Genomic DNA, 27185 nt, shown 5'->3' with positions numbered 1-27185 from the left:
TACACATGGATATGTAAGAACTTCATTCTCACATCTGGTGTAACAGTTCTCACCTCCACCAAGCTCAGGCCTGACTCATGCATGGACACGTGCAGAAGCGAAGGGAAATGATGGCTGTCTGCACTCTCCATGTCCCATCATCTGTCCCACTCACTTTGCTGTTTCTCATTGTTCAACAATGTGTTGGGGGGTGGCAGGAAATTACAGGAGTCAAAGCGTGTAACAAGACTGGTGTGTTTGTTGTCATCTATGGGGCAGATGCCCAAATGCTGGTTATTTTTCTCTTCTGGGGGAGGTTTTGTGCATCCTTCAGAGAACTTGCTACACCCTTTTGGGTGTTATGTGTTCTCTGATATTTGGGCTGCATCTTTATGATTTCTCCCTGGTTCACTCAACAATCACCCCATGCAGCCAGCCTCTTGCTCATCTTCTTTAGTCAGTGTTATTTCAATACTGGTCAATCTCTTCAAAAGGCTACTCCACTTGCCTCAAGATTTTGAAAAACTTAGTGCCTCTTCTGTGCTAAACTCTGGAGGGACATGTCTCTTCCTCCACAGTGTCCCTTTACCTGTGAAAGCAAGGTAGTCTGAATCAGACTGCCACCTTTAGCTCTGTTGAGATGAGAATCAGGAGCCTGTCTCAGTACCCTCTAAACTCCAAGAGATAGCGGTCAAATCTCTTACAAACTGTCCTATCCTACTCCACTGAGTCTTCTATTAGCATTAGGATCCTCAGGATGCCCTCTTGAGGTTCTGATGTAAGCACCCTCTTAGAGAAAAAGAGAAAAATGAACAGTTCTCTCATAAAGCTGAGGTTTCTTAGCCTCCATACTATTGACGCTTGGGGCTGGTTAACTCATTGTTGTGGGGATTTTCCTGTGCATTGTAGGATTTGTAGCAGCATCTCCAGCCTCTACCCATCACATTACAGTAACACACTCCCATCAACCAAACCGAAAATGTCTCCAGATATTGCCAAATGACCCCTGGAAGGCTAATCACCTGGTCAAGAGCCACAGCACCAGGCTAAGGACCCTCTTCAAATAAATCCCCATTTCTTAATATCCTTACCACTTTGCTAAGTATGAGGCTAGGTGATAAGGTCTAGGTGATGACTGAATTCGCTTTTGGGACTGTCTCTTAGCAAGCCCTGCACAGAGAGTCTGATAGGTACATCCTATGAGACTGTGTGGACATGTGACACCCATTTTCTCAGCAGGAATCTTGAGATAATTGGAAAATCCTTATATCACTGAAAATTGATAAAAGCCTACATCTGTCTCTGAGTTTATAAATCTGTGCCTAAAGACAATGAGGGTAGGGGGAGAAGAGACTTTAGTTTGTTCATTTTATGACTTAATGGTTTGATTATTTTTATAATCACCTATCTGGATTAAAATGTGTATTTTTTAAGAAAGGATCATAGTCCAGTTAAATAGCTACATGAAGAAAAACCCTTTAAATTTTAATAAGATTTTGATTTCAGTTGCATGATTAAGATACACTATATTCATGTTTGAGATAAATGAAGGCCAAAAAAGAGGAAAAAGGAAAGAGAGGCAAAGAAGATAGAAGGGAAGGGAGGCTAAAACTCACCTTGTTTCATCAATGTAAACAGCTTCCAACACAGATGCTGCATATTCAATATTCTTCTTTAAGTCTATGACGTTAACATCACCTTTTTCCAGCTGCTTCACTAAGCATCTTAGTCTGTTTCAAAAAAGTAGCCAAAAAAGAGAGAAATACAAAGAGATTTATTATAACTATATGGAAAATAGTCCAGTATTAAATACACAAATCAAGTTAAACTAGTAATGTATCTTTCTAGGTCATCAAATAGAAATATTTTCAGGAATTATTTTGATATAATTAAGTTCAGTTTTTGTCACTTAAACAACTCTTGAAAATTATATTCACCTCTCAATAATATTAGGATGGTAGATTGCTATTTTAGTTATTATATTTCAAGGATAGTCTTTCTGAAAATTCAAAACAATAGAAATATTTCCATAAAAGTGTATTCCTAACACTAGAATTTGTTCTATGGCTGTTCTCCTTCTTTAGATTTGGCACTAAAAATTATTTAAAGGGTACTATTTATATCACTACTGTAGCAATTATTCACTGTATATAACAATAAAAACAAAAAGAAAGGCAAAAGATCTGAGAAAATATAATTATGATGAGAAAAACATATATGTATGTATGCTTAGTGTTTTTACTGAAGTAATTTTTCACCCGAGGTGAACCTGTACAATATTTTCATTTGCATATACAATGTGTCCCAACTCCCTGAGGAATTTTAAAGCATAGGGATCAACTAAGCCATGTCTGGATTCCTGACTCACAGAAACTGTGAGATAATTAATGTTATTGTTTGAAGACATTAAATTAGAGGATTAAATTTTATGTAGCAATAGATATCTCATGGAGTGAGATCTATAAGTTCCTAACATTTTCAGAAACTTCTGTGTATTAATTATAAACCAAGTGTTTCTGAAGATATTACCCTATACTAGGCAGAAAAGGAAAACATATTCTTTTCTCTCTACGTACTACAGATAAACAATATGAGGACAATTTATCCATTTTCCTAAGTTACCAGACGGAATTTAATTCCATTCCTGAACAAAGGTATTTTAGAGAGAATGGAGTACACCTACTTTTAGGCACTGTCTTAGAGATAGTGTAGCAGATTTTCTGAAAATTTATTTTGGATGATTTTTAATACCAAGGCTAAGGGCTTAAAGACAAGTTAAAAATTTCAGCAAGACTTTGACAAATACGTTATTTCTCCATGGGAAAAAAGCCACACCCAGACTAAAACTTCTTATTCAGGAATCTACAAATAATTATTTTTTGTGCCATATATTTTTGTATGATAAAATATTAGCAGATAACAACATTGCAAAATAAAATTTATGTGTTAATAAAAAAAGTTTTATTCATACAGTCAGCAAAGTAAAATAAAACAAAGATAACAACTAAAACAAGTTATTGAGAAAGGAAAAACTAAGCCTGTCTCAATATGATGATAATGGAGTAACACAGAGTGTTCTGAGTTTTTTGTAATGCTTATGATCCAAGCACATTATGCTTAGTGAAATTGCCTTTTATGTGTGAGAGCAAAAGAGAGTCACAACTCTGCAATGACTTAAAAATATACCATTCCTGTATCCTTCTTGTGAAAATTACTTGGTACAGGGTGGTTGTATTTGGTGGTTATATGAAGTACTTTTAAAAGCTAGGTAATTCTGATGATTGGCTTCTCTTCTTCTGAATAAATAAACTCTTTTTATTTGAGTTAGCAATTCCCTCCTCTAAAAAACTACATTTTTCGGGCTCTCTTGAAGGTAGGTATAGTTATTCAACTGCTTTCTGGCCAAGGAGAGTAATAGGAGGTTGTTGAATAAGACTTTCAGAACAATGATTTTGAAGAGGGCTAACTCAGCTGGAAGGGATTCTCTTTTATCCTTGCAAGTTCCTTGCTGCCTAAATGTAGTGGAACTGTCTCAAGGTCCAGCAGCCATTCAGGATCATGAGGCAACCTGGCAATAGGAAGTTACCCACTAAGAATGGCAGAGAAGGAAGATGCCAGTGGCCTGAGTCCCATACTGTGAATCTACCTGAATGAGGTCACCCACCTCTGAAGTTATTTCATATGAGAAAACAAAAAATGTTGTATTTAAGCTACTATTATTTTGAGACTTTTATTTGCAGCTGGACCCAATCCTAACTAAGTCAAATAAGAAATGACTCAAAGTAAAGAACTCATGAATGGCAAAATCATCATAGAAAATGAAAAGGGGATGTCCCTAGGAAGCACTTCCTAAATCACGACAGCCTGCAGTTGTTCCCAGAGGTATCATCCCATCAGCAGATCAGACCTGATAAAACCTGTGATGAGGAACATGCTGCTTCACAGAGACATCTTAAAAACAACAAAGGTTATGAATTTTTGTATTTTATTTGGGGTATAAACCTATAATCTGACACAAAAAAATTGCTCTGAAAAAATATTCCAAAAATACTCCAAAAAGGTTTTACCACCTAATCAGAAAATCAAGTTAGATAAGGTTATAAATATAAAATCATAACCATCCCTACATCCCATATACACATACACACTCCAAAACTCACTATGTCAATCCAAAAAGACTGGAAGGCGATATAGATTCGGGGATTACTAGGACTTCCTTCTCTTTTATCTCCTTTGCTTGTATGTGCCAAATTTCCTCTAGTGAGTGCAAAATTCTATTTATAGGAAAGGAAAACTGTTGTACCGTAAAAAGATTATTTATAATCAGAACCACAGATTAATGGAGTAATTTATATAATTATTATTCCAATTGTGAACTTGCTTTTGTAGTCAATTTATGCATACAATAATCCCCAACAATCTTATTTAGGCTATTATTTCACTCTCTTTATAGATGATACAAGGTCAAACATCTTTATGAATCATTTTCAAATGATCATAATTCCTAAATTAGTGGGTTCTAAAGTATTAAGTCTTTACTACATATATCTATACAAATTTTTAATTTTTTAAAAAAGATAACTATATGTACCTAACTCCTAAGCCATCCTATGGCCAATTCTCAGAACTAAAAAAGAAATCACAGTCATGTGCATAAAAAAAAAAAAACAGGTTCTCTTAATCTAGTAAAACATCTTTTTAATAATGATTTATTTATTAATTTTGAGGAGGGGAGGGACAGGGGAAGAAGGAGAGAGAGAAACTTAAGAAACTGCCCAGAGTGGAGCCCGACGTGAGGCTCCATCTCACGACCCTGAGATCATGATCTGAGCCAAAATCAAGAGTTGGTCGCTTAACTGACTAAGCCACCAAGGCACCCTGTGATTTGGTTTCTTTCATCAGAGTAGGGAAGCATAGTGAAAAACAGTGTTCTTAATGCAAGGTCTAGGTATGTTCTTCTTGTTCCTTAAGCTTAGGTTAAGTAGATGTAGATTAGATGTTCTAATCTATGCAGTTTTCACAGATTGCTGGATTGGAGACTACACTGGCTACTCTGCTGGGTAGCAAAACAAGTTAACAGCTTTGGTATCAAACAACATAGACTAGCTATTTATAAGCAGATGATATTGCCAAAAAAAGTGTTAAAAATCCAAGTCAGTTAAATATTTAGCATTTTTTACTGTACCTGAGCTGTGAGATACATACATATATATATTTATATACATATATATGAGTACATGTAAGAATATATATGAATGCATATGTAAGGATACACACACACACACATGCATATAATGTATGGGCACCTGTGTGTACACCACAGTACCTGTCTTCAAGGTATTTGCAATCTCTGGGGATGGCATGACATATGCACATAATATGGTCAAATGTTGAATGCATACATTCCTCATTACTTTTTTTTATACAACCCTAATTTTCAAGAAAACTGATTTAGTCATTGTTCCTCAAATATTCTCTCATCATCCTAAATTGAAGCTCTTCTCTCTTACTGAAATACCTATCTCCATACCCCATCTTTAACTGTTTGAATCATGTTTAGTAACTAGGCATACCTGGGGTGCTGCCTATATCAAGAGCCCTTTGAAGATTACCATGCATTGTGTTCTCTCCCAACTTAGAAACAAAACCACACTTCATTTCCTCACTAACAAAACTAGAACTTCTCTGGCTTCATTATAATTTCAGTTTTGGGTACATAATGTTTTCCCAATTGGTTTTTCATCCAATAAAAGAATTATGAGGAATGCAAAGAAGAAAGAGAATTGATCTATAATGAGGACAAAAATCAACCAGCCAAACTTGACCCAAAAATGGCAAAGATGATAGAATTAGAAGGCAAGGATGTTAAAAGTCATTTTTAAAATACAATAATATATACTACATTATGCCCATAAATTCAACAATTCATAGAATGAACAATTTCCTTAAAAGACACAAGCTACCAAATCTCAGAAAGACAAATGAGTAAACTAAATTTGTAGTTCAAAATGTTAACATAAAGAAAACTTCAGGCCCAGATGACTTCATTGGTGAGTTATGTCAAAAATTTAAGGAAGTAATAACACATATTCTCTGAAAACTTTTCCAGAAAAATCCTATGTCCTAATCCTAATCCTATGTCATTCTGAGAGGTCAAAATTACCCTCATAACAAAACCAGATGAAAATGTTAGAAAAAGAAGGAAGAAGAGGAGGAGGTGGTGGAGGAAGAGGAGCAATATATCAATAAATGTGCCTCATGAACATAAATGTAAAAATCCTAAATATTTTAGGAAATCAAATCCACCAATATATCAAAGAATAGTATATCATAAAAGAGATTTATCCCAGGAATGCAAGGTTGTTATAAGATTGAAACTTAATCAATGTAACATTTTATTAAGAGACTAAATAAGAAAAGCCATATAATCATCTCAATAAATACTCAAAAAACATTTGACAAAATCCAACATCAATTGCTCGTTGAAAGTCTTAGCAAATTAGGAATAGAGGAACTTCCTCACTTGATGAAAGTTATAAAAAATCTACGGCTAATGACATCAGTAAAGTTAAATAACTGAATGCTTTCCTCCAAACATCAGGAATAAGGAAGGGTCTACTCTTAGCCCAGGTATTCATCCCTGTACTGGATCTTATAGCCAATATAATAAGGCAAGAATAAAAGCTGTCCAGATTGGAAAAGAAGCAATAAAACTATCTTTATTCACAGGCAACATGATTCTCTAAGTAGAAAACCTGATAGAATATACAAAAAAGTTACTAAAAGTAATAAATGAATTTAATGAGTTTGCAATATAGAGAAACATAAAAAAGTCAATATCCTTTCTATATGATAGTAATGGACAATTTGAAATTAAAATGAAAAGCAGGATCATTTAAAATAGTATCAAAAAGGACGTAAATCCAACAAAATAATACGGAAGCCCTATACACAAAAACTACAGAACATTGCTGAAAGGAATTAAAAGTAGACCTAAATAAATGAGATGTACTGTGTCCATGGATTGAAAGACTCAAAATTGTTAACATAATTTTCCCCAGATTTAACTATAGATTCAATGCTATCCCAATACATGTCTTGTCAGGCTTTTGTTATTGTTGTGTATATTGATGTACTGATTCAAAACAAATGTAACAAAAAGAACAAGTTGGAAGACTTACATTATTTCAATACTTATAAGTCTTTAAGACTTAATTTTTAAAAAGATTTTATTTATTTATTTGAGAGAGAGAGAGAGAGCACAAGCAAGGGGGAGGGGCAGAGGGAGAGGTAGAAGCAGACTCCCCACTGAGCAGGGATCCTGACAAGGGGCTTGATCCCAGGAACCCAGGACCCTGAGATTATGACCTGAGCTGAAGGCAGTCACTTAACTGACTGAGCCACCTAGGCACCCCTTCAAGATTTATTTTAAAGCTATAGTAATCAGTATGGTAAAAATAACATAATATGGTACATTATTCGCACCAGGATAGGTTGATAGATCAATGGAACAGAATATAGCCTAGAAAGATATCTACCAATATATAGAATTGATTTTGGAAAAAGGTGCAAAGATAATTTAGTGGAAAAAGGATAGCCTTCACAATAAATGGTACTGGATAAATAGAAATATCTATGTGTAAAAGGAACTTTGATCCATACATGTATCACAGATCTAAATGTATATCCTAGAACTATAAACCTAGAAGAAAACATAGGAGAAAATTTTGTCATCTTGACTCAGCCAAAGGTGTCTTATATACAGCACCTGAAGCACTACCAATGAAAAAATAATAAGTTGAACTTCATCAATATTAAGTGCTTCTGTTCTTCAGAAACATTGTTAAAAGAATGAAAAGCTGCAGACTGGGAGAAAATATTTGCAAATCATATACCTGAAAAATATTTGCAAATCATATATCTGATAAAGGATTTGTATCCAAAACATAAAAATCTTGCAAAACTCAATAATAAGACAACCCAATACAAAATTCGCAAATGATTTGAACAAACTCTTCACTAAAAAAGATATATTCATGGCAAATATGAAAAGATGCTCAAAATTACTAATGATTAGAAAAAAATTCAAATTAAAACAATAATGAGATACAACTGAACACCTACTAGAATGGCCAAAAGTGAAATAACTGGTCATACCAAATACTGGCAAAAATGTTAAGCAACTAAAACTACCATACACTATTTTTGGGAACGTAAATAGGTACAATCATTTTGAAAACAGTTTCTTAAAAAGTTAAATGTGTATCTACCATATGAATTAGCCACTCTATTCTTTGGTGGAGAGACTTGTACACAAATGTTCATAGAGGCTTTATTTGTAATAGCCCCAAACTGGAAACAACCCAAATGTTCATCAACAGTAAGGAGACAAACTAGGGCATATCCATCCAAAGAAGTTCTACTCAGCAATAAAAGGAATGAACTACTGACATGAGTAAATGCCAAATAATTATGCTGAGTGAAATGAGATATGTGCATACTGTATGATTCCATTTATACAAAATTGTAGAAAATGCAAATGATTCTTATAGTGAAAGGAAGGAGATCAGTGGTTGCCTGGAAATGGAGAAGGTGGGGATCTGGAAGGAAAGGGAGGGAAGGATTACAAAGGAGCTAAAAGAAGCTTTTGAAATTAAGAGAAATGTTAATTTTCTTAATTGTGGTCATGGTTTCATAGCTGTATACATATGTCAATATTTACCAAATTATAAGTTAAAACTGAAATATGTAATCAGTAATTTGAGATAGAAAAAGGACATATGCAAAATAGATGCTTCTTATACATCTTCTTTTTTCATTAATTTTATTAAAATACTAAAATTCTAATATATACCATTAGAGAACATGAAAAAAATCTGAACCAGCATTACACTCCTAATGATCTTTTCCCAAAGAGAATGACACTAATCTTTGATAATTCATCAGACTTTTAATATCAGCATGAATATTATGAACAGATTTTGATCTTAGCTTTTTGGAGGGACTTCCTTACCTTCTAATGATCAGAACACTTAAAAGAAGACAGAAATGAAAAATAGAAACACTATCTTTGAAAATAACTGATTGGCTTTGTGATTCAATAAGTAGTTACAGACTAGAAACGATTTCTACCTTTGAACAAAGAATACTTAGCTGTAGAAAATGATTGAGTATTTTTTTATTCAAATATAGAGCTGCAACTTTCCAAGTGAAAAAATATCCAATATTAACTGGTGTAGTTTTCATCATCAAGTAGTTCAAATACTGTTAAGTCACCTTCTAAGATACTGCTACAGGACCCGATCTTACAGAAGGACCACCCACATAACAAAGAATACTCTCATATTGAAAAATCTTCTGTTTCCATGCAAGTCTTTATTAATTCTAGGATATAAACTGTCCAGGACATCCTTAATGCTGTAGAGCCTGAATAATAAGTAAACTAATACATGCTATTTAAAAGAGAATTGATAATTGTTAAATCCCTATCAACATCCCCATTTGTGAACTTATTGAAATACAAACGTGAGAAAGATATGTAGAACCATAACATCATACTGAGAAGCATAAAAGGTAAAGCTAAAAGAATATCTACAGCAGATATTAACGTTAACACTAAAAGACGGCCTTACACAGGAGTGCACAAAAACCCACAAAAAGGGACTGTCAACAAAGAAGCTACTATGTAGTTTTCAGTAAATTCTGTTGCCCCTGATTCCAACATGATAAAAAGTGGTAATAAGAAGCCATTAAATAGTGAAATTCTCTTGTATACTCAGCAGGTCAGTGCTTAGGAAATTAAATCTTAACCTCAGCCTAAGAAGCAAGGTTTATAGATTTAAAGTATTTTTAAGACATTTTTCTTTCACCTAGGAAAATAAATCTCCTGTTACCTTTATTTTATGACATGAATGGCTCCTAAAACAATTGGTATCATTAAAAACAATGGGAACAATTGTACGACAAATACTATTAGCCTTTAAAATAAGTTTACATTCTACATTTAAAGGAGCAAAGTAATCCAACTGAGGTGGAGAATATATGATGAAAAAGTATTCTTTTTTTGAAAAGTATTTTTTTTTAAGTACAAAGGAATATATAATTATTCTCTTCTCTCCAAATCACAATTTAGGTAAACTATCACTTTACCTCAAGTAAACTTTTTGTTTTAAAGATTTTATTCATTTATTTGAGAGAGAGAGAGGGAGAACATGAGCAGCAGGCTCAGCAGGGAGCCTGACACGGGGCTCAATCCCAGGACCCCAAGATCACAACCGAGCCAAAGTCAGATGCTCAACCAACTGAGCCAGCCAGGTGCCCCTCGAGTAAACTTTTTATTATAGAAAAGGGCATGCATAATTCCCAGCATGTGGAAGAATTCCTTTTAAGTACAGAGATACAAACACTCAAATAGTTAAAAATGCTTTCGAGATCAGTTTTTTCCTACGTGGTGGCAAAAGAACAGTAAGATCATATTGACTCTACAGAGGGAACTAATCATTTGTGCCTTGCTACTTTACTTCTCTGAAATACTATGGACTCTGTGGACTCCAGGATTTTCTTTAAAGGTTATATATTTAAGTAAATATGTATATTAAATATATATGAATATACACATATTTAAACACATATTTAAATCTATAAATATATTAGATTTAAATATGTATATTTGTATTGATAAAAACATAAATTGCAAAAATGTATTTCTAAAATATAATTATTATTTTATTAGTTTATGTAATAATTATATTTATATATATATATATTTAAAGCTATGTGTTCTGAAGAAGAAAAAGTAGTGACCTTCACCCACTACTAAGTTATTTATTGAAATTAAGGAAGAAAGATTAGGAATAGGGTGTATACATAATAGATCCACTGAAGAAGACACGTGTGCTGTGGAAAACACATATTTAGCACTGAGCTCAGGTAGCCACTCCGTGCTAAATGTTTTTTATTTGTCCCTCCAAATCCACTCTACTGGACTGTACCCTACTCCTTGCCCTGCGAGGGAGTTGTAAAGACTACCTCAGGGGACCATTTGAGGTTCACAAATGGGAATCATCACAGGAGATAAGAGGGAGAGAGAAGAAAAAGTCAGAGTATTACTCTTTTCTTCTCCCTGGATGGTCACCCCCCATAGAAAGTCACTTGTCAGGCAGCACTCTCCCTCCTCACAGAGTTCTCTCTCAATCTCTCCATCTCTCATCAGGGATAACACATCCCCGGGGCCCCATGTTACCAGCCCAGAGGTATCACATTATCCTGGTAGTTCCCTACACTCATTCCACAACTATAAATCCTCTCTATTATTAATTTCTCCTCAAATCACCCATTCTGACTGTACCATCTATTTTGCCTTACTTCTATTACACCTCCTATAATGCCATCCTCTCAAACCAGAGACTTTCAGAGACTTTCAGTACAGTCCTCTGGGTGTATTGAAAAGACTAGAGACAGGACTTTAAAGTCAGTGAGGACTCACTCTACTCGCATTCACCTTTTCCCTGGTATTCATGGAGAGGACAGCTACTTCAGCTTTCTGGAGTGATCAGCATTAGAGTGAGCTCTGGCTCATGGAAACTGCACACAATGTGAGGATCAGCTGCTTCACAGGAAATGTAGGGGAGCCACGAGACCAAACTGCCACTTTCACACTGGAGCAGCCTGACACTTGAAAGGGGTGTTTATGGGGGAATGACCGATGCTGGCTGGGTCAGACAGTGTGTGGTATAATTTTTCAAATTTAAAAAAGAAAAAATAGACAAAGAAAAAAAGATTTTTCTTTTTTCTTAAATGGTTTATATTTAAGCTTGATGGATTAAAGAAAATGCTTTTACTACTGTTCACCCCTGAAACATCACTAACATCACATAAAGGGACTGAAAGGGGCTACAGGGAAAAAAGAAGAAGAAAGAAGATAATAGTAGAGAAAAGTTTATAATACACTTTTGGGAAAATTGAACAGTGAGATATGGTGACTGACTTAACAAATACCAAGAAAGAGAAACGAACCAAAGTGCTTTCAAAGGGTGATGACAGAAAAAAGCAAGACAATGATTCCTCACAGAACCTCAGGCTAGCTTAGTGGGTAGGGACACCAAAGATCTTATAATGCAGAGATCGGGCTTCAGGCTCAAAACAGGAGGGTGGAATTGTTTGAGAGCCTTCAGATTTCTTTCTCCACCCCAAGTAGTGGGAAACTATCCTTACTTATACTTACAGCAAACATGGAAATGAGGCAGGACTGTCAGATTGAAAATAGGAGGTGTAAGTGAAAGTCAGTATGTTGAATGATGATAACCAGGTTTCTTTCTCCCACCTGTTTACAGAATGAAGACTGGGGGATTCATTGCGGGAGAGACTGAAAAGCCCCAGAGAAATGAAATTTTGGAAACAAACAGATCACAGCTTGCTCACTCACCCTTCAGTGAAGCTCAGCAGGTTACAAGAACTACCTGTGCACTGAGAGATTCTAATCACTTCTCAGAGCCACACTCTTTAATATTAATGGCCTGTCAACAGTGAGCAGGCATGAAGGGGAAAACCTCCAACATGAAAGGCATAGACAAATATAAATAAAATAAAAAAACTGGGGAAAACAGAAACAACACAAAGACCAAAGAAAAACATTAAAAAATAAGAAAATAAGAGATTCCTCTGGGAAAAATAAGAGACTCACCTATGAAACAAAAATATAATGCTACTTTTTAAAGATGGGATAAATGGTACCAAAGAACGTCTTAGAAATGAATCCTAATGATTTACATAAAAATGTCAAAGAAGGAATAGAGAAAAAAGTGTAATATCCTATAAAGTGGACAAAAAGACAGCAAGAGGGATAATAGAATAATAATGATAAGAAAATTAAAGGGCCAGTTCAGGAGATCTAATGTCCAGTGAACTAACGTTCTAGACATTAAGGATAGAGGAAATTATCAAAGAAAAAGTCAATTACCCAGAACTAAGAATCTCCATTTTGAAAGGGCCCACCAGGGTCAGTTTCATGAGCGTGTGACCTGGTAGTCATATAGGACCCTGTGCTTAGAAGCACTCTTTGTATAGAGCTCTGCTGTCACCATCTTGAAATTCTTAATTTTTGAACAAGAAGCCCCACATTTTCATTTTGCACCAGGCCCTGTATGTTATGTAGCTGGTATGGGGCCGATCAAGAATTCTGTATTCAGTCAAATTTTCATTCAAATTTGAAGAAAGAATAAAGGCTTTTTCAGATATTCAATGACTCCCAAAATTTTACTTTCCATGCTCTCTTTTTCAGGAAGCCACTGAGAGATGCAGTTGACCAAAACAAGGACATAACATGAGTCTAATGCAGGTAGGTGAAGAAGGGAAGTCTCTGAATAAGAGATATGTGACCATCCTAGAAATGAACTAGTCTAGATGGAAAGGACATAGTAGGAAGTCTCTAGGAGGAGAGATGGAACTGATGAACAATAGAACCGACAGGATGTTTGGAACTTTGTTTTGACAGATCAGTTGAGCATTCATAAAATTATAAAATATATATGAAAAATACAGTAATTATGAAATAAGAGAAAAGAAAGTTATATATGATAGGAAAGCCATTTGATTGACATTTTGATTGGCAAGTGATTGGCAAGTGAATAATATTTAGAATAGATATGTAGTGTATGGTGACTAACACAACATAATAAAAAATTATTATAAAAAAAAGAAATCACATTGCTTGCAAACACAAGTGACTTAAAAATGAAATAAGGTACAATATGACTCTTGAAAAGATGAGGGCAAGGAAGCTGGTTAAATGAATGTATGAGAGCTATTTCCTCTATTTTTAGCATGGATATCCATTGATAAATCTGAAATTGATACGATTTGGAAATATGCTGAAGAAGGAAGAATTAAAAAGAGCTAAACCATTGAAATTATTTACTTCTGGAAAACTGGCTGCTGATTTTGATAATAATAAAAATAATTTTAATGACATAATCCCCTGTTAAAGTAGAATATTTAATATATTTCCAACAACACAAATGACTTTACTTAGAAGTCAGGTCCTTTACTTGGTAGTTTTGGAATCACTGACCATGAAAAATTTAAATGACTGAAAAATAACAGGATGTCAGAATTCATCTTGAATTAAAAGCAAAGAAAGACTGAAAGCGTACGAAGTATTCCAATCATGAGTTGATGGTTAATGTTGAATTCCAGTTGTTCTAGACTTTTAGACACATAGTGAAGCCAAGGGAAAGAGAATTACACATGATAAATATACACCTGTTCATCACATGTTCCATGCTCATGAAATAAACTAACAGAAAAAAGGCACTAATGTTTCAGATTTGAGGTAGACACAAGGGGAAATATACATATTTTATGTGAAAAAGAGAAAGAGAGATATGGGGAAGGAGCATAAAGTATGAGAGCAGTTGAAGTATGATGGATGAATTTATTACATATTTTATTGCATATTTATGTAATAAATACACAATTTATTATATATTACATAGGTTTTGAAAAATCAGAGAAAGGTACATTGAGTAGTGCTACAAAAGTCAATTAGAATGTGGTTGAGGGAATGAAGAGGTTGTACACATTGTCAAGAGCACCATGAGACTGGGGTGTTCCTGAAGCAATAAGTGATTGAAAATCAGCAAAGTCAGGTACTCAATCAGCTGAGCAAAGCAACCTCAGCACCAATTCCACAAAAAAAAAAAAAAAAAAAAGGCACTTTTAAAAGTGGGCTTAGGACATTTACTCTTAATTAATAGAGTACCACATAACAACAGGCTTCAAAAATACACTAGCAGAGAAAGAAAACTGATCATATTAAAATAGACTTTTAAAGAAAAAAAAAAACTATGGAAAGAAAGTACAGGTCTGATGCACAACCACAGAAAGGGCACAGCTGACCCAAAGAAGGCTTCCTAGAGGCAGAGAGGGAGAAGGAACTATCCTGGCTTTTCTCATCCTCCTCACCTATCCTGCAATCTCCTGACAGTATCTGCCACTGGCCAAATCTATCCAGGTGCCAGTTTACACAAACCTGGGAACTTCAGCTGTGATGATACAGAGCAGAGCAGGAATAAGGCAAGGAATAGACCTAAGGTCAATCAGGTCCCAAAACATAAGACATGGTGCCCAGAAAATGTCAGACACTTTTTCTGAGATTTGGAAATAAGGCAGAAATGTGGGTGGCATGTCTTCTCTGTCATGTTAGGGCAAAGCTAACCAAGAGTTATCTAGAGGAATGTATTTGGTTCTCCTCACTTTTTGCTATTGATTAAAGAATTCAGATGTGGTGAAGCTACTTGTTCAATGTACTTGCAGATTTTTGTCTGGTAGAAATGAAAGAAAAAATTATCTGGTGGAATAGACAACCTGACAAGTTTAAGACCTTGTTAGATGTTAGCTGGTTGTGCATCTAACCCAGCAATCTTATTGTATGTTGCCTATGTACACCTACCTTCTTAAATGCATTTTAACTAGTTATAACTTCCTACTGATTCCCTCATTATTAGCATTTAAACAAAAACTTGGTACGTGTTCAATTTGTATTTGCATGTCATGATTTTTACCTTTTTAAAAGTATATTTTAAGAAAAGTACAACATATGTCTGTACAATTTATCCCAACTTGGCATGCATAATAATAAGTAATGCCATTAACTCCAGAGAAGAAGAATATAATAGATATACACATAACGACCAGAAAACCCTTCCTCCCTTCCTTTCTATTTCTTTTTTTCCTTTCTTTCAGAACTAATAAAGACATGGCTCTCATGAGTTCCTAGAATGTAGATTCAAAAATCAACAAAAATTGGCCCTAAAAATAGCAACTTGTTTGGGAAAAAGCACTTTCTTAGCAGATCCACACAACAGTAGTGTTATGCTCACTCAGTTGATTTATTTTCATTTTTTTTAACATACGGTGTTATATTAATTTTAGTGCACAATATAGTGATTCTCTCTCTCTTTTTTTTTTTTTTTTTTGGTGATTGAAAATACAGATCAAGCCCTGAGTCCGTCCCAGGAGCCCATCTCAGTATCACTGCACAATCACAGAAGAGTTTTTGACATATTTTTGCTTCTCTTATAAGTCCTTGTCTACTCCTTATTGAGGCAAACAAGGCAAGTAATTCAGCAAGATGGATTTCTGATTTTTAAACATGGAATGACATGCTAAATAATAAGAAAACTGCCTTTGGCCAATTTTTCTCATGACTTTTTTTCAGGGAATCGTCAGTGGTTTGGGTTTTCTTCCTACAGAGTTGTTGGATGCTAGTGTGAAACCTCATATTAGGTGCTTTTCTGCAAATTCCTCCAATTTGGCTGAGATAAACGCAATCCCATCTGTACTGGGATGCACTGCTACAGGGTTTCTGCAGGAATTTAACTGCCCCATAAGGCAAGGATGTGGATGAAACATTATCAGGAGGCTCTTCACCTGGAATCGTTCACAAAATCAATTAGGGTCCTTATCCAACTTTCTTGAGTTCCAGCCATGATTTGGTTATAGTGAGCACCTGGCAAGTACCAGCCTCAGTCACAGTCTATTCAAAGTCAATCAGTCCTCAGCACTAGACAGACATCAGGCCCATGACATATTAACCATAACCATATGTGATCTGGCCAGGAGAACATGATGACTTCTTTCTGGAAGATCAAGACTTCTTTATAAAACATCTTTAATATGATGATTAAACAGGACAATTTCTTGGGAAGATCTTCAATTCTTTTCCCTTTCCTTTATTCCTACAAAGATTCCAACTCATATCAAAACAAGGGCTAATCTGGAAGTGGGCACAGTTGAAATGTGATTTAACATGCTTAAACAATGGAGTCAGATCAAGCCTTCTACTTTTGAAGTTTCTAGTGGATAACCACAAACACTCAACAATTTTCTGGGGCAGATGACCCAGGACATCAACTTTTGACAATGTTTTTCTAGATCTTTAAGCATAAATGCTGAACTAAAGATTTTGATTCTGTGTTTTTGTAGCCTTAGATAGAAGATTTAGTATCAGAACTGAGTTTTCTTTCTTTTTCTTTTTTAAAGATTTTTTATTTTATTTATTTGACAGAGACAGCCAGCGAGCGAGGGAACACAAGCAGGGGGAGTGGGAGAGGAAGAAGCAGGCTCCCAGCAGAGGAGCCTGATGTGGGGCTCAATCCCAGAACGCTGGGATCACGCCCTGAGCCAAAGGCAGACGCTTAACGACTATGCCACCCAGGAGCCCCAGAACTGAGTTTTCAAAGAAGCAATGATTAGGGGGTGCCTGGGTGGCTCAGTTGGTTGTCTGACTCTTGATTTCAGCTCAGGTTCTGATCTCAGGGTCATAGGATCAGCTCAGCATGGGGCTCTGTGCTCAGCTCGGAGTCTGCTTGTCCCTTTCCATCTGCTCCTTGCCCACCTCCTCCGCCCCTGCAAACTCTCTTTCTCCCTCTGTCTCTCAAATAAACAAATACAATCTTTTTTTTAAAAGAAGTTATTAGTAAAATTGACATTTCTATCATGTCAGAGGTATTTATGAATTACTTTGATTCTTTAGCAGTTAAACATAGGTTGATCTGGCATACATGGTGGTGGAGACATTTTTTATGCATTATGGACAGTACTTCAAGATCATAGAGATACTTGCCAATGCTAAAATCAAAATGAAATAGTAATTTATGCAGATCCAAATGTCAGAACAGGCTCAGAATTCAACACTTGCTTGACATTACAGAAAGAGTCCTCACCTTTGTAAATTCAATCCTCTTCTCTATACCAGTTCAGCAATGGTTAATTTTGGGAGTGGTGGGAGAGAAATCTGGTAGAATTGAGTAACTCAAGAAGGTTTGAAGTACACAGTTTAAGTACAGAGTGGTAAAAACTTGAGAGTTAATGTAAAAGCTTAAAGTTGAAATTCAAAGTTTCAACATCATTTTTTTCCTTTTGTCAGCTCAAACCCCTTATACCAGCAAATAACAGAGGTTTTTACAGTTTCTTAGAAACTCTCCATAAGTAATCTTCTATTAAACAATGACTTGGGTATAATGAAAATACGGTAGGTAGGCAGAATCCTTAAAAAGCAGATTTTCATTTTTAAGCATGGTTTTTATTATATAAATTATATTTATTATTTATATTATTATAAAGGCAATGAATGTTCACTATAATAAGGCAGAAGACGAGCAGATTTTCAACAGTATGTAGCAGGAGAAAAAAATACCATCCTATAATTCTTAGCAAGTACAACCTTAATCATTGTGAACTCACAAAGCATGCCACCACCATAGAACCAGAGGGCTTTCTAACATATATAAAAAGGTAAAAGCTTATTCTCCCTTTGCTTTCCTATTTATTTAAGGTCCATGCCCCTTTGGGCTTAACAGCTATGCCTGTTTTTCAGAATAATCTCACAGTACAGAAATCTCATTTCCTTTTATGTTCCCAGAATTAAAAAGCAATAGCTAGATATCAAAGATCAAAGACCCATTTGCTCCCTGTCTTCTTTAGGGTTGGTTGCCTGGAGAGCCAATGATCAATTAAAACAGAGAAGTTACTGGGAGGAAAACCTTCTTGGTAGACTATATATTTATGAACCTGACTTTAAAAAAAAAAAAAAACTTGCTTTCCTCTTCTTTCCATAGTGAATGCATTTTTTAAAAAGATTCATTTATTTATTTGAGAGAGAGAGAGAGAGAGCACGTGAGCACATAGGTGGAGGGGGGCAGAGACAGAGAGGGAGAGTGAGTCTCAAGAAGACACCCCGCTGAGCGCAGAGCCCAAAGCAGGGCTTGATCTCCCCACCCTGAGTTCCTGACATGAGTAGAAATCAAGAGTCCCACGCTCAACCGACTGAGCCACCCAGTTGCTCCTATAGTGAATGCACTTATAAGAGTATCAGTCCTGGTTTCCTACCTCTATCCTTTTGGGCTTCAAATTTATAGTATCTAACTATTTTTAGAAGATTTTTGTAAGATCTAAAATATGAAGATTTTTATTTTTCTTTCTTATTCTTCGGCCTTTTAAAACATTTTTGTCAGAGTAAATCATGCATATATATATGTATATATATATATATATATATATCCTTTAATAAAAATTAGCAGTTTTTTTCACCCTCTCAGACCCACTCTGTGTTCTGTTCACCAGAGACATCTACTTTAAAATATTTTGGTTGTTTCTTCTGGGGTTTTTCTCCATATTTTTAAATGGGGTATTTATTCTTTTACTTCTTGATTTATCAATATTGGATATTGCCTATTGGGTTCCTGTTATGGTAGCTGAGTACTTAGGTCTTTTATATTTCTGACTGACTGTTTTACATTACCCTAAAATTCCCAATATTATTCTATACTACTCTTAACTTAATCAACAATCAATATTTACATTTTTATGATCATGTACACAATCCTCGTTACAAGGCCAAAAAGTGTATAAAGGTTACATTTCCATTCCTGGATTTTAAAAAATTTCCTGAATTTATTAAGCACCTCATTTTTGACTATCATTATTTTCTCTATGTCAATGCTAAAATTTTCCCCCAAATCCCATTTACATCTGCCAATTATCAGTCAGCAATTTTCCCCTTTTATTCTGGAGACTTGTGTCTTACAGTTCTTTATCTTCTGGCTCAAATCTGGAGAAGTTGCTCTCCAAATCTGAAACATAGCTATCGTCCTAAGACCTGCCTTGCCTTCACTCCTTATGGTATGGATCCCCTGTTTGTGGATTCAATGACTTCCTCTCTTCTGAATTCTCCTCTGTTTTACTGGCAAGAGACCATTCTCCAGTAGTTTCTGAGAAAGTGTGCATGTGACATAAATCTTTGAATCTCTAAATGCTAAAAGTCTTCATTTTTCCTTCCCACTGATTGATAGTTTGACAGCATATTATAGATTGAGAAGCATTTTCTCTCAAAATTTGAAAATCTGCCTTTACTTCTTCTGCCAACGAGAGACAACATACTTGGTCACTCTGTTCTCTTCTGACAGTTACTACTTCTTCTCCTATTTATATATTTCAAAATTTCATTAAAATATTCTATTATCTAATGTCTTCTCTTTTTTTCTCTTTGACGTTGTAAGTTTATACATTTTTTATTCTTCTACTGTCATTTTAGGGAAGGTCTCAAGTTGGAAGGGAAATAAATATATGTGACAATCTACCATCTTAATCCAAAAGTACGAATGTTCTTTTCTTGCTGCCTAAGTTAGGAAAAGGAAGATAATAAAGTGTAGCTAAGATGAAAACTTCTTTTTGATGAAGTTCCTAAATAACTGAACAAATTAACAATAATGAAGCAGAACATTTACAGGGCTAGTACAAATGGGTATTACCTGTTTGGTATTGAAAAAATCATAGAATATTTTTCAAAAATAAAAGATTCTCTTTTCCTGGAGTGGAAAAAATGACTGAGGAAACAAGGAATAAAGAATTCCAGAGATAGTAGAGATAGCAGAAGAATTGAGTTTAATCTAGAAACCAGAAGTTCAGTCTCCTGATTTCTATGCAGTTCTATACTTTTTCCACTTCATGATGCCCACTAAAACTGTACAGGCTCAAGGAGACATATTCTAAGGGAATCTGTGTACTCCAAAATGCATGAGTCATTTTCATTTGCTAATTTTACCATTAATTTTCTGTCTTCATCAGTTACGTTAGCATTTTTATTTGAAGGTCTGAGAGTCTCTCACCTGTGTGATGCTGGTTTTTCTACTGTAATTTACTGCTCAAAAAAACTACTTAAAATAAAGCCTGTGGAACAAATGGGTTAAAATGATACCAATGAAGTAGTTAAGTAACGTCAAGGAACCCATCTGAATGCTAACCACATGGACTAGAAGACACAGTCTGAATTCTAGGAATCAAGTGTCCCATGAAGGAGCCAGCTGCTGAGCAGATGCTGCCGCTGCTGCTAAGAAAAGGAAAATGACTTTGCACCCTCAATGCACATTATATTCACCTTGTGCTTTGACAGCCAGAGAACTGCAGAAATCAGTGGAGTGCAACAAATGTTAGTATATCCGAAAGATAAAGTCGTGAAAATGTTATTTTTTTGAACTACCTCTCTCAGTGGCTCCCTTAGACTGATGTGCGCTCCATCTGATTCAGCAAGTGAATACTGACTGAAAAGGCAAAATGTTCGTTTTTTTTCATGCAGTGGATAAGCAAACGGTCAATTCAGCTTCTAATACCACAGCCAAATGCTTTTGAATTTAATATTAAATGTAGTTGATAGAATTTAGAGAAATAACCCTTAGGCTAAAATGTAAAAGAAAAGAAACCAATGCATTATTGATATAATTTTGTATGTTCATTATTGACCACCTAAATTATTTCCCTGGTACCTGTGACTTTCTGTCATCTGAACAGTGTCATGTTCAACGCAGGGATGCTGTTATTGCAGACAGATGTTAGTACCCCTTAGTTCCATATCAGAATGAGAGTAGGCCTGTCCAGTTAATTCTGGTAACTCAACTCACTCACCTCCATCACTAAAGATTTCTGGCCATAATCTTAACCTCTCTGCCACCACTCCTATCATGGGTCCTCATCCCCTCCTTGCTCCTGAGTGCTCTCCTCTGATCACTCCCTGCTTGCTATCTGAGCCTTCTTCCATTACCTAACTCAACTCACTCTTGGCTGTTCCTCTGCTCCTGGAGGAGATGGTCACTGTCGGGAGAAGTCACTGCACTCCTTTTTAAAAACAACTTTGTTGAGACATCTTTGACATATAAAAATTGTATATACCTAAGGTGTGCAACTTAATGTTTTGATATATATATGCATTGTGTAAAGATCACCATAATTGAGCTAAATAACTTATCCATCACCTTTACATAGTTACCATGTGTATGGGGGGCTATTTTAAGATCTAATCTTTTAGCAAATTTTAGGTATATAATATGCCCTGACTTTAGCTATCAATCTTCTTTCCTAAGAAAAACCTTCTATGTGGAGGTAATTCAGTGCTTTGAACTAATTAAGTTCATAGGTGTCCTTGTTACTGTTTTAATCAGCTTGCAGCAACCTTAACTCAAGATTACAAAACCTCAGCACAAAAGGATCCATTCTCACCAAATTTCAACTCTCAGTTCCATTGTACACAACACACCCAAGGATCCTAACATTGATGTGTTCTTACATTCGTATCATATCTCATATCCTAACATATCCTAATATTGAAGTTTGCATAATGTGTGGGTATATGTATGTGTGTGTGTGTGTGTGTGTGTGTGTGTGTGTACATATATTTGTGGACACACAATTCCAAAAATCAGCATTATTTCCCCACATATACCAAGAATTTAACTGGATTTATTGTACTTTACAAATGACTAATTCAATATATGAATATATAGTTTACATGTGTATCTTTTGGCATAACAAATCTCTTAGTCGTACATTTCCATTGATAGTTCCATTCATTTAATAAACTATTTAAAATCTATTTGAAGGTCATAAATCTTAGGTAATCCACACAAAACCCTTAATGAAATATTCTCAATTTAAAAATGAGTACAATGAGGCTTAGAGTTTTAACTAACCTGTCCACATCTATACAGGGGAATAGTAGAAGAAGCTTATCTAAGCAAAGTCTATATTTCTCAGAAATCCATTCTTTTCCCTTTGATAGCAAGCTGGTAATAAGACTGAAATTAAACTTAAATGTTGATCAATGTCAATATACAATAGAGAAAATATTTTCTTCTTAAATCCTTGAAGTTTAAACCGTCAACTTTTGACGTAATCATTCCTAAGGATTAGCAAACCTAATAGAAAAGCAGAAAATACCAGACATCTGTTCTGTGTCCACATACATACAGCCACATAAGTACTATCTTTAGTAGTAAATGGTCCCCTATATGGTATGATTACGGTGATTCTGATGGAATTAGTCAATCAGCAAATATATACAAAAATAATACAACACATTGCTTAAACTGTTATCCTTTGAGGAGTCTACTTTATCAATATGAGAACATCGTTTCAGTATGAAGTTTTACACACACACACACACACACACATTTTATAACTCAGTGACAGGCTTCATTAAATGACATACAATACAAACTCTTAGATTCAAAAAAATGATAAAACAATATAAGGTTCTGTTTGGGCTTTTGATATTACTTATTTCTGAACTTAAAAAAAAATCTTTTCAAGTGTTAACTCAGAACAAATGATGAGTGACCATTAGTTTAACAAGGAAAGATACAGATTGAAGTTTTTCTGGAAGGAAACAAAAGACACATCTATCCACAGGAAAAGAAATCATTTTTGGGAACTGAAGTCTTGACCCCAAAACAAAACATACAATGGAGCCTTACTATTACTTGGCTTTTTTTTTTCTTTGACAAAAATCTAAAGATTATAAAGTGAAAGTCAGACAAGGGAGAAATTAGTGGTTAGCTAGAATTCCATGGCAACACACCCACACTTGGGAAAGCATCATGGTTCTTTAAAGATTGTACATTATCAAACCCCATCTTAATATCTTGTTCTAAGAATGATGCAAAATGTCAATGATACCTGAGACCTAATGTCACGTAGGATTATGGGGGCATTAGAAGGAGGTGGTTTTGTAATAGTAAAATTCCTATGACTAAGTACCTGCCCTCTTTTTTTCCCTGGTGCCACTGAATTAGGTCCCAGCTTTCAAGCAGCTAGTGACCTGAGAGCCCTAACCTGTCCTATTACAGGAAAGCATACAAGCTTGGGATTTCAAAGGACTGTAAAGTAAGGAGATGACTTGTGGAAGAACACAGGGATGTAGCTACTGGCAAGAGGAGTTGAAGCCCCATGGAAGCCAATTGTCTATGACTTTAAATTCTAGTTTGAGGAGTCTGGCTCTTATACTACATGAGGGATTTTAGGAAATGGTCATGATGAAAGCAGTTTTGGGAGGGTTTGTCTTTTTACCTAGAGAGAATCTTAAATCCAAAATACTTATAAGTAAAAAGCTGCTTTAGAGGATTTTACTGACCAAGCATTTAATTGGATGACTGAGAATTAAAACACAAAATTAAAACATAAAATCAAATTGAACAAAGTCACAAATTTTAAGAATCATTGGCCAATTTGTCCTTTTTACTATCTTCGGTACAATGTATGTAAATATATATTTTGAAGGGATATGAATATAAATGGAATTCATTATAATTTTATTAACGATCAGATATACAACAAATTGATGCTGCTTTAAGGGGACATATTGGCTAAAATTAATCAGAAGAAAAGAAAGAATTGGATTTCTCTAATCTACCTAAGTCAACAGAAAATATATGTAAGTGGTGTTTTTTTTTAATAAAGACATAAAATCTGCTCTTTCCTAGCTTTTTAATCATTCCTTTGTAGAAATCTCTTGTCATCAACATATAAACATGTTGACTATTTTCCCATCCTGGACACAAAATAATTGCTAACACTTATTAAGCATTTACATTGTGTCAGAAATTGTTTTAAGTGCTTTACATATATTAACTCATTTAATCTTAAATCAATTCTACAAAGAAATTTGTATTTGTCTTGATTTTATAATGAGGACTCTGAGATACCAGGAGGTTAAGTAGCTTGCCCAAAGTCACACAGTTACTAATTAGTTTCTCAGGCAGCCATGCAGTATTTTAACTATTATACTAATTACCATCCTATTCTCTCACTCTCTTCAAGCTACCATTCTTATATTCTTTTGCCTTCCCTCTGTTACCAAACTTTCTCCCAAAATAGTCACATTCTTACCTCTGATTCATTCCTCAAGATCTGCCTTCCATCTCTACTATGGCACGGCAACGATACTTGTCTATGCCATCACGACTTCTTCATGGCTACATCTAAGAATACTCTTTGGTCCTTATGCTTCTCAAACTCTCTGCAGCATGTTTCACTTCTGAACACTCTGGAATGTTCTGCTTTCTTGTTTTCTCTAGCATCATCATATATATATTTGGTGTGCCAAATTTGTTGGTTTTTTTTTTCAGAATTTTCCCTCTAAGTATCCTTGTAGTACAATGGAGTATAACTCTCCCCTTCTAAACATTTCCCACATTATTTTTTTTTAAAGATTTTATTTATTTATTCGACAGAGATAGAGACAGCCAGCGAGAGAGGCAACACAAGCAGGGGGAGTGGGAGAGGAAGAAGCAGGCTCATAGCGGAGGAGCCTGATGTGGGGCTTTATCCCATAACGCCGGGATCACGCCCTGAGCCGAAGGCAGACGCTTAACCGCTGTGCCACCCAGGCGCCCCTACATTTTCCACATTAATGTTGACCTTGACCGTGTGAGTTGCTTTGGCCAGTGGAATATGGGTCTTGAAACAAGCAGTGGTCTTGAATGTATTTGCACATTTTGGCTTGGTCTCTTGGGTTCCTGTGATCCACCAAGAAAAGAACATCCCTCATATAATATGAACCCAATTAATGCTTGCTATTATTATTATTACTCCACCAAAGAATGTTCTCCTTATCTCCAGGCTCAAATATGCTACTAGGAAGCTGCTCTGGGAGGTCTACTAAACTTAAAATCAACTGGTGCAATAATGAGCTCATTATATTTCCTCTTCCAATGTACCTAACATTCAAAATGGCAATATGTTTCACATAGCTCATAAACAAGCAACCTAGAGGTCCTCTCTGACTTCCTCCTTACTTTTTTTGTCCAACCTGCAATAAAAGTTCTCCAATTTTGTCTTCTAAATGTCATCTATCCATTGCCTTTTCTCCTTACTGCTACCACCTTAATTCACTTATTTTACTGTACCAGTCCCTATTTTAGTTAAAGCACTGCTAACCACGATAAGAGATAAAACTGTAAACCCAATAGCTTAACACAATCAAAGTTTATTTTCGACTCATAAAAAGGCCAAGTTGTGATTTCCTGGTTAGTGAATAATTTAGGATTTAAATTCCTTCCTTCATATGATACCATTTTCAGTACATGGCTTCCATGATCACTGGACTCACTTGTATCAGTGAAGTAAGCCAGTGAAGTGGAAAAGAACATAGATTGTTACATGTAGAAGGCTTTTTGGTTGAGAGATGGAAGTGGCTCATAACTTTCACTTATCTTATATTGAGAAGAAATCAGTGATATGGTCACATCTTACTTTAAGGAAGGCTGGGAGAGACCATTCAAGTGTATGCCAAGAAGGGAGAGGTAATGGGTATAATGAGCAGCTAGCCATGCAATCTTCTAGTTCCCTTACTGTTCTCCATGTTTCCAGCATTGGTTCTCCTACAATCCAATTCCTGGCAGGATCCAGAGGGGTATTTTTGTTAAACATAATTTGGATTATCTCACTCCTATGTTTAAATTTCTCCAATGTCTTCCAGAAGTATTGTGACTAAAACCCAAACTCCCACCTTGACTTACAGAGTTCTTTGTCATCTTGCCCTTGTTTTACCTTTCTGAACTTGTCTCATGCCAATCTCTTTATCAGGTACTATGGTCTACTCAAATTAATTTACCTTCTGTTCCCAGACCGTTCAAACATATTTCTTCCTAGTCTTTGTATCAGCTCTTCTCTTTTCCTAGAACACTGTTCTATAATCTTTACATGTTTGATACCTTCCTCCCACTAAGACCAACTTAAATGACACCTTTTCAGAGAAGCCATCCCTGACAACTCAAATCTAAAATAGTCACCAGTCGCTTTCTAGTACATCAGTGTATTTTAACATTCTTCATAGAACTTGTAACAATTTGATTTGTTTCTTTCTGTCAGGTATCTACTTATTGTATCTGTCTATCTATCTAACTCTTCACCTCTGTATTTTTCTGACAGTAATGTAAGTAAGCAGAAATCCTTAGATGCTTTATTCACTACTGACCCCTGCAATCTAGAATGCTGGCACTGTTTGACACACAGTTAGTGTTCAGTAAACTGACTCATTAATGAAGTGTGTTAAACTTTCTATGCCCTGAGCTAGGACTCCAACCAACTCTACTGAGCTGAAAAAGACAAGTCTGTTTCTTACATTAACATTACAAAAGGTCCATGTGGCTGAAAACCAGATTACTAAGAAACCAACTGGTCAAATTATGCCTTTAGAACCACTTAGCTGACCAGTTTAATTGTGTCTTTTCTCTTTTGAATGAACTTAAAAATGTAAAAGAAATGTCTAGGGGCAGAAAACATATGTTTTTCTCTACTTAGTCAGCACTTTTTTCCCCAAACACATTTTATTTTTACATGCAGTGAAACCACTAAATTTTAAGTCTGGAACAAAATAT

General features: G+C 35.3%; 1 protein-coding gene across 4 annotated transcripts in view; it reads right to left on the bottom strand.

Annotated features, from left to right (window-relative positions):
* The window catches only part of PDE1A (phosphodiesterase 1A), a 241138-nt gene that overhangs the window by 92629 nt on the left and 121324 nt on the right, over positions 1–27185 (bottom strand). For all 4 annotated transcript variants that reach the window (XM_008687225.2, XM_008687226.1, XM_008687221.1 and 1 more), the window contains exon 2: positions 1596–1709. In XM_008687225.2, the coding sequence (XP_008685447.1) occupies positions 1596–1709 (114 nt within the window). The remainder of the gene's footprint in view (positions 1–1595; positions 1710–27185) is intronic.

The sequence above is a fragment of the Ursus maritimus genome, unplaced genomic scaffold (genome assembly GCF_017311325.1).
Source record: "Ursus maritimus isolate PB19 unplaced genomic scaffold, ASM1731132v1 scaffold_1, whole genome shotgun sequence".
Classification (NCBI taxonomy): Eukaryota; Metazoa; Chordata; class Mammalia; order Carnivora; family Ursidae; genus Ursus; species Ursus maritimus.
The sequence above is the reverse complement of the archived record's forward strand: the minus strand, read 5'-3'. Positions and strand labels throughout refer to the sequence as shown.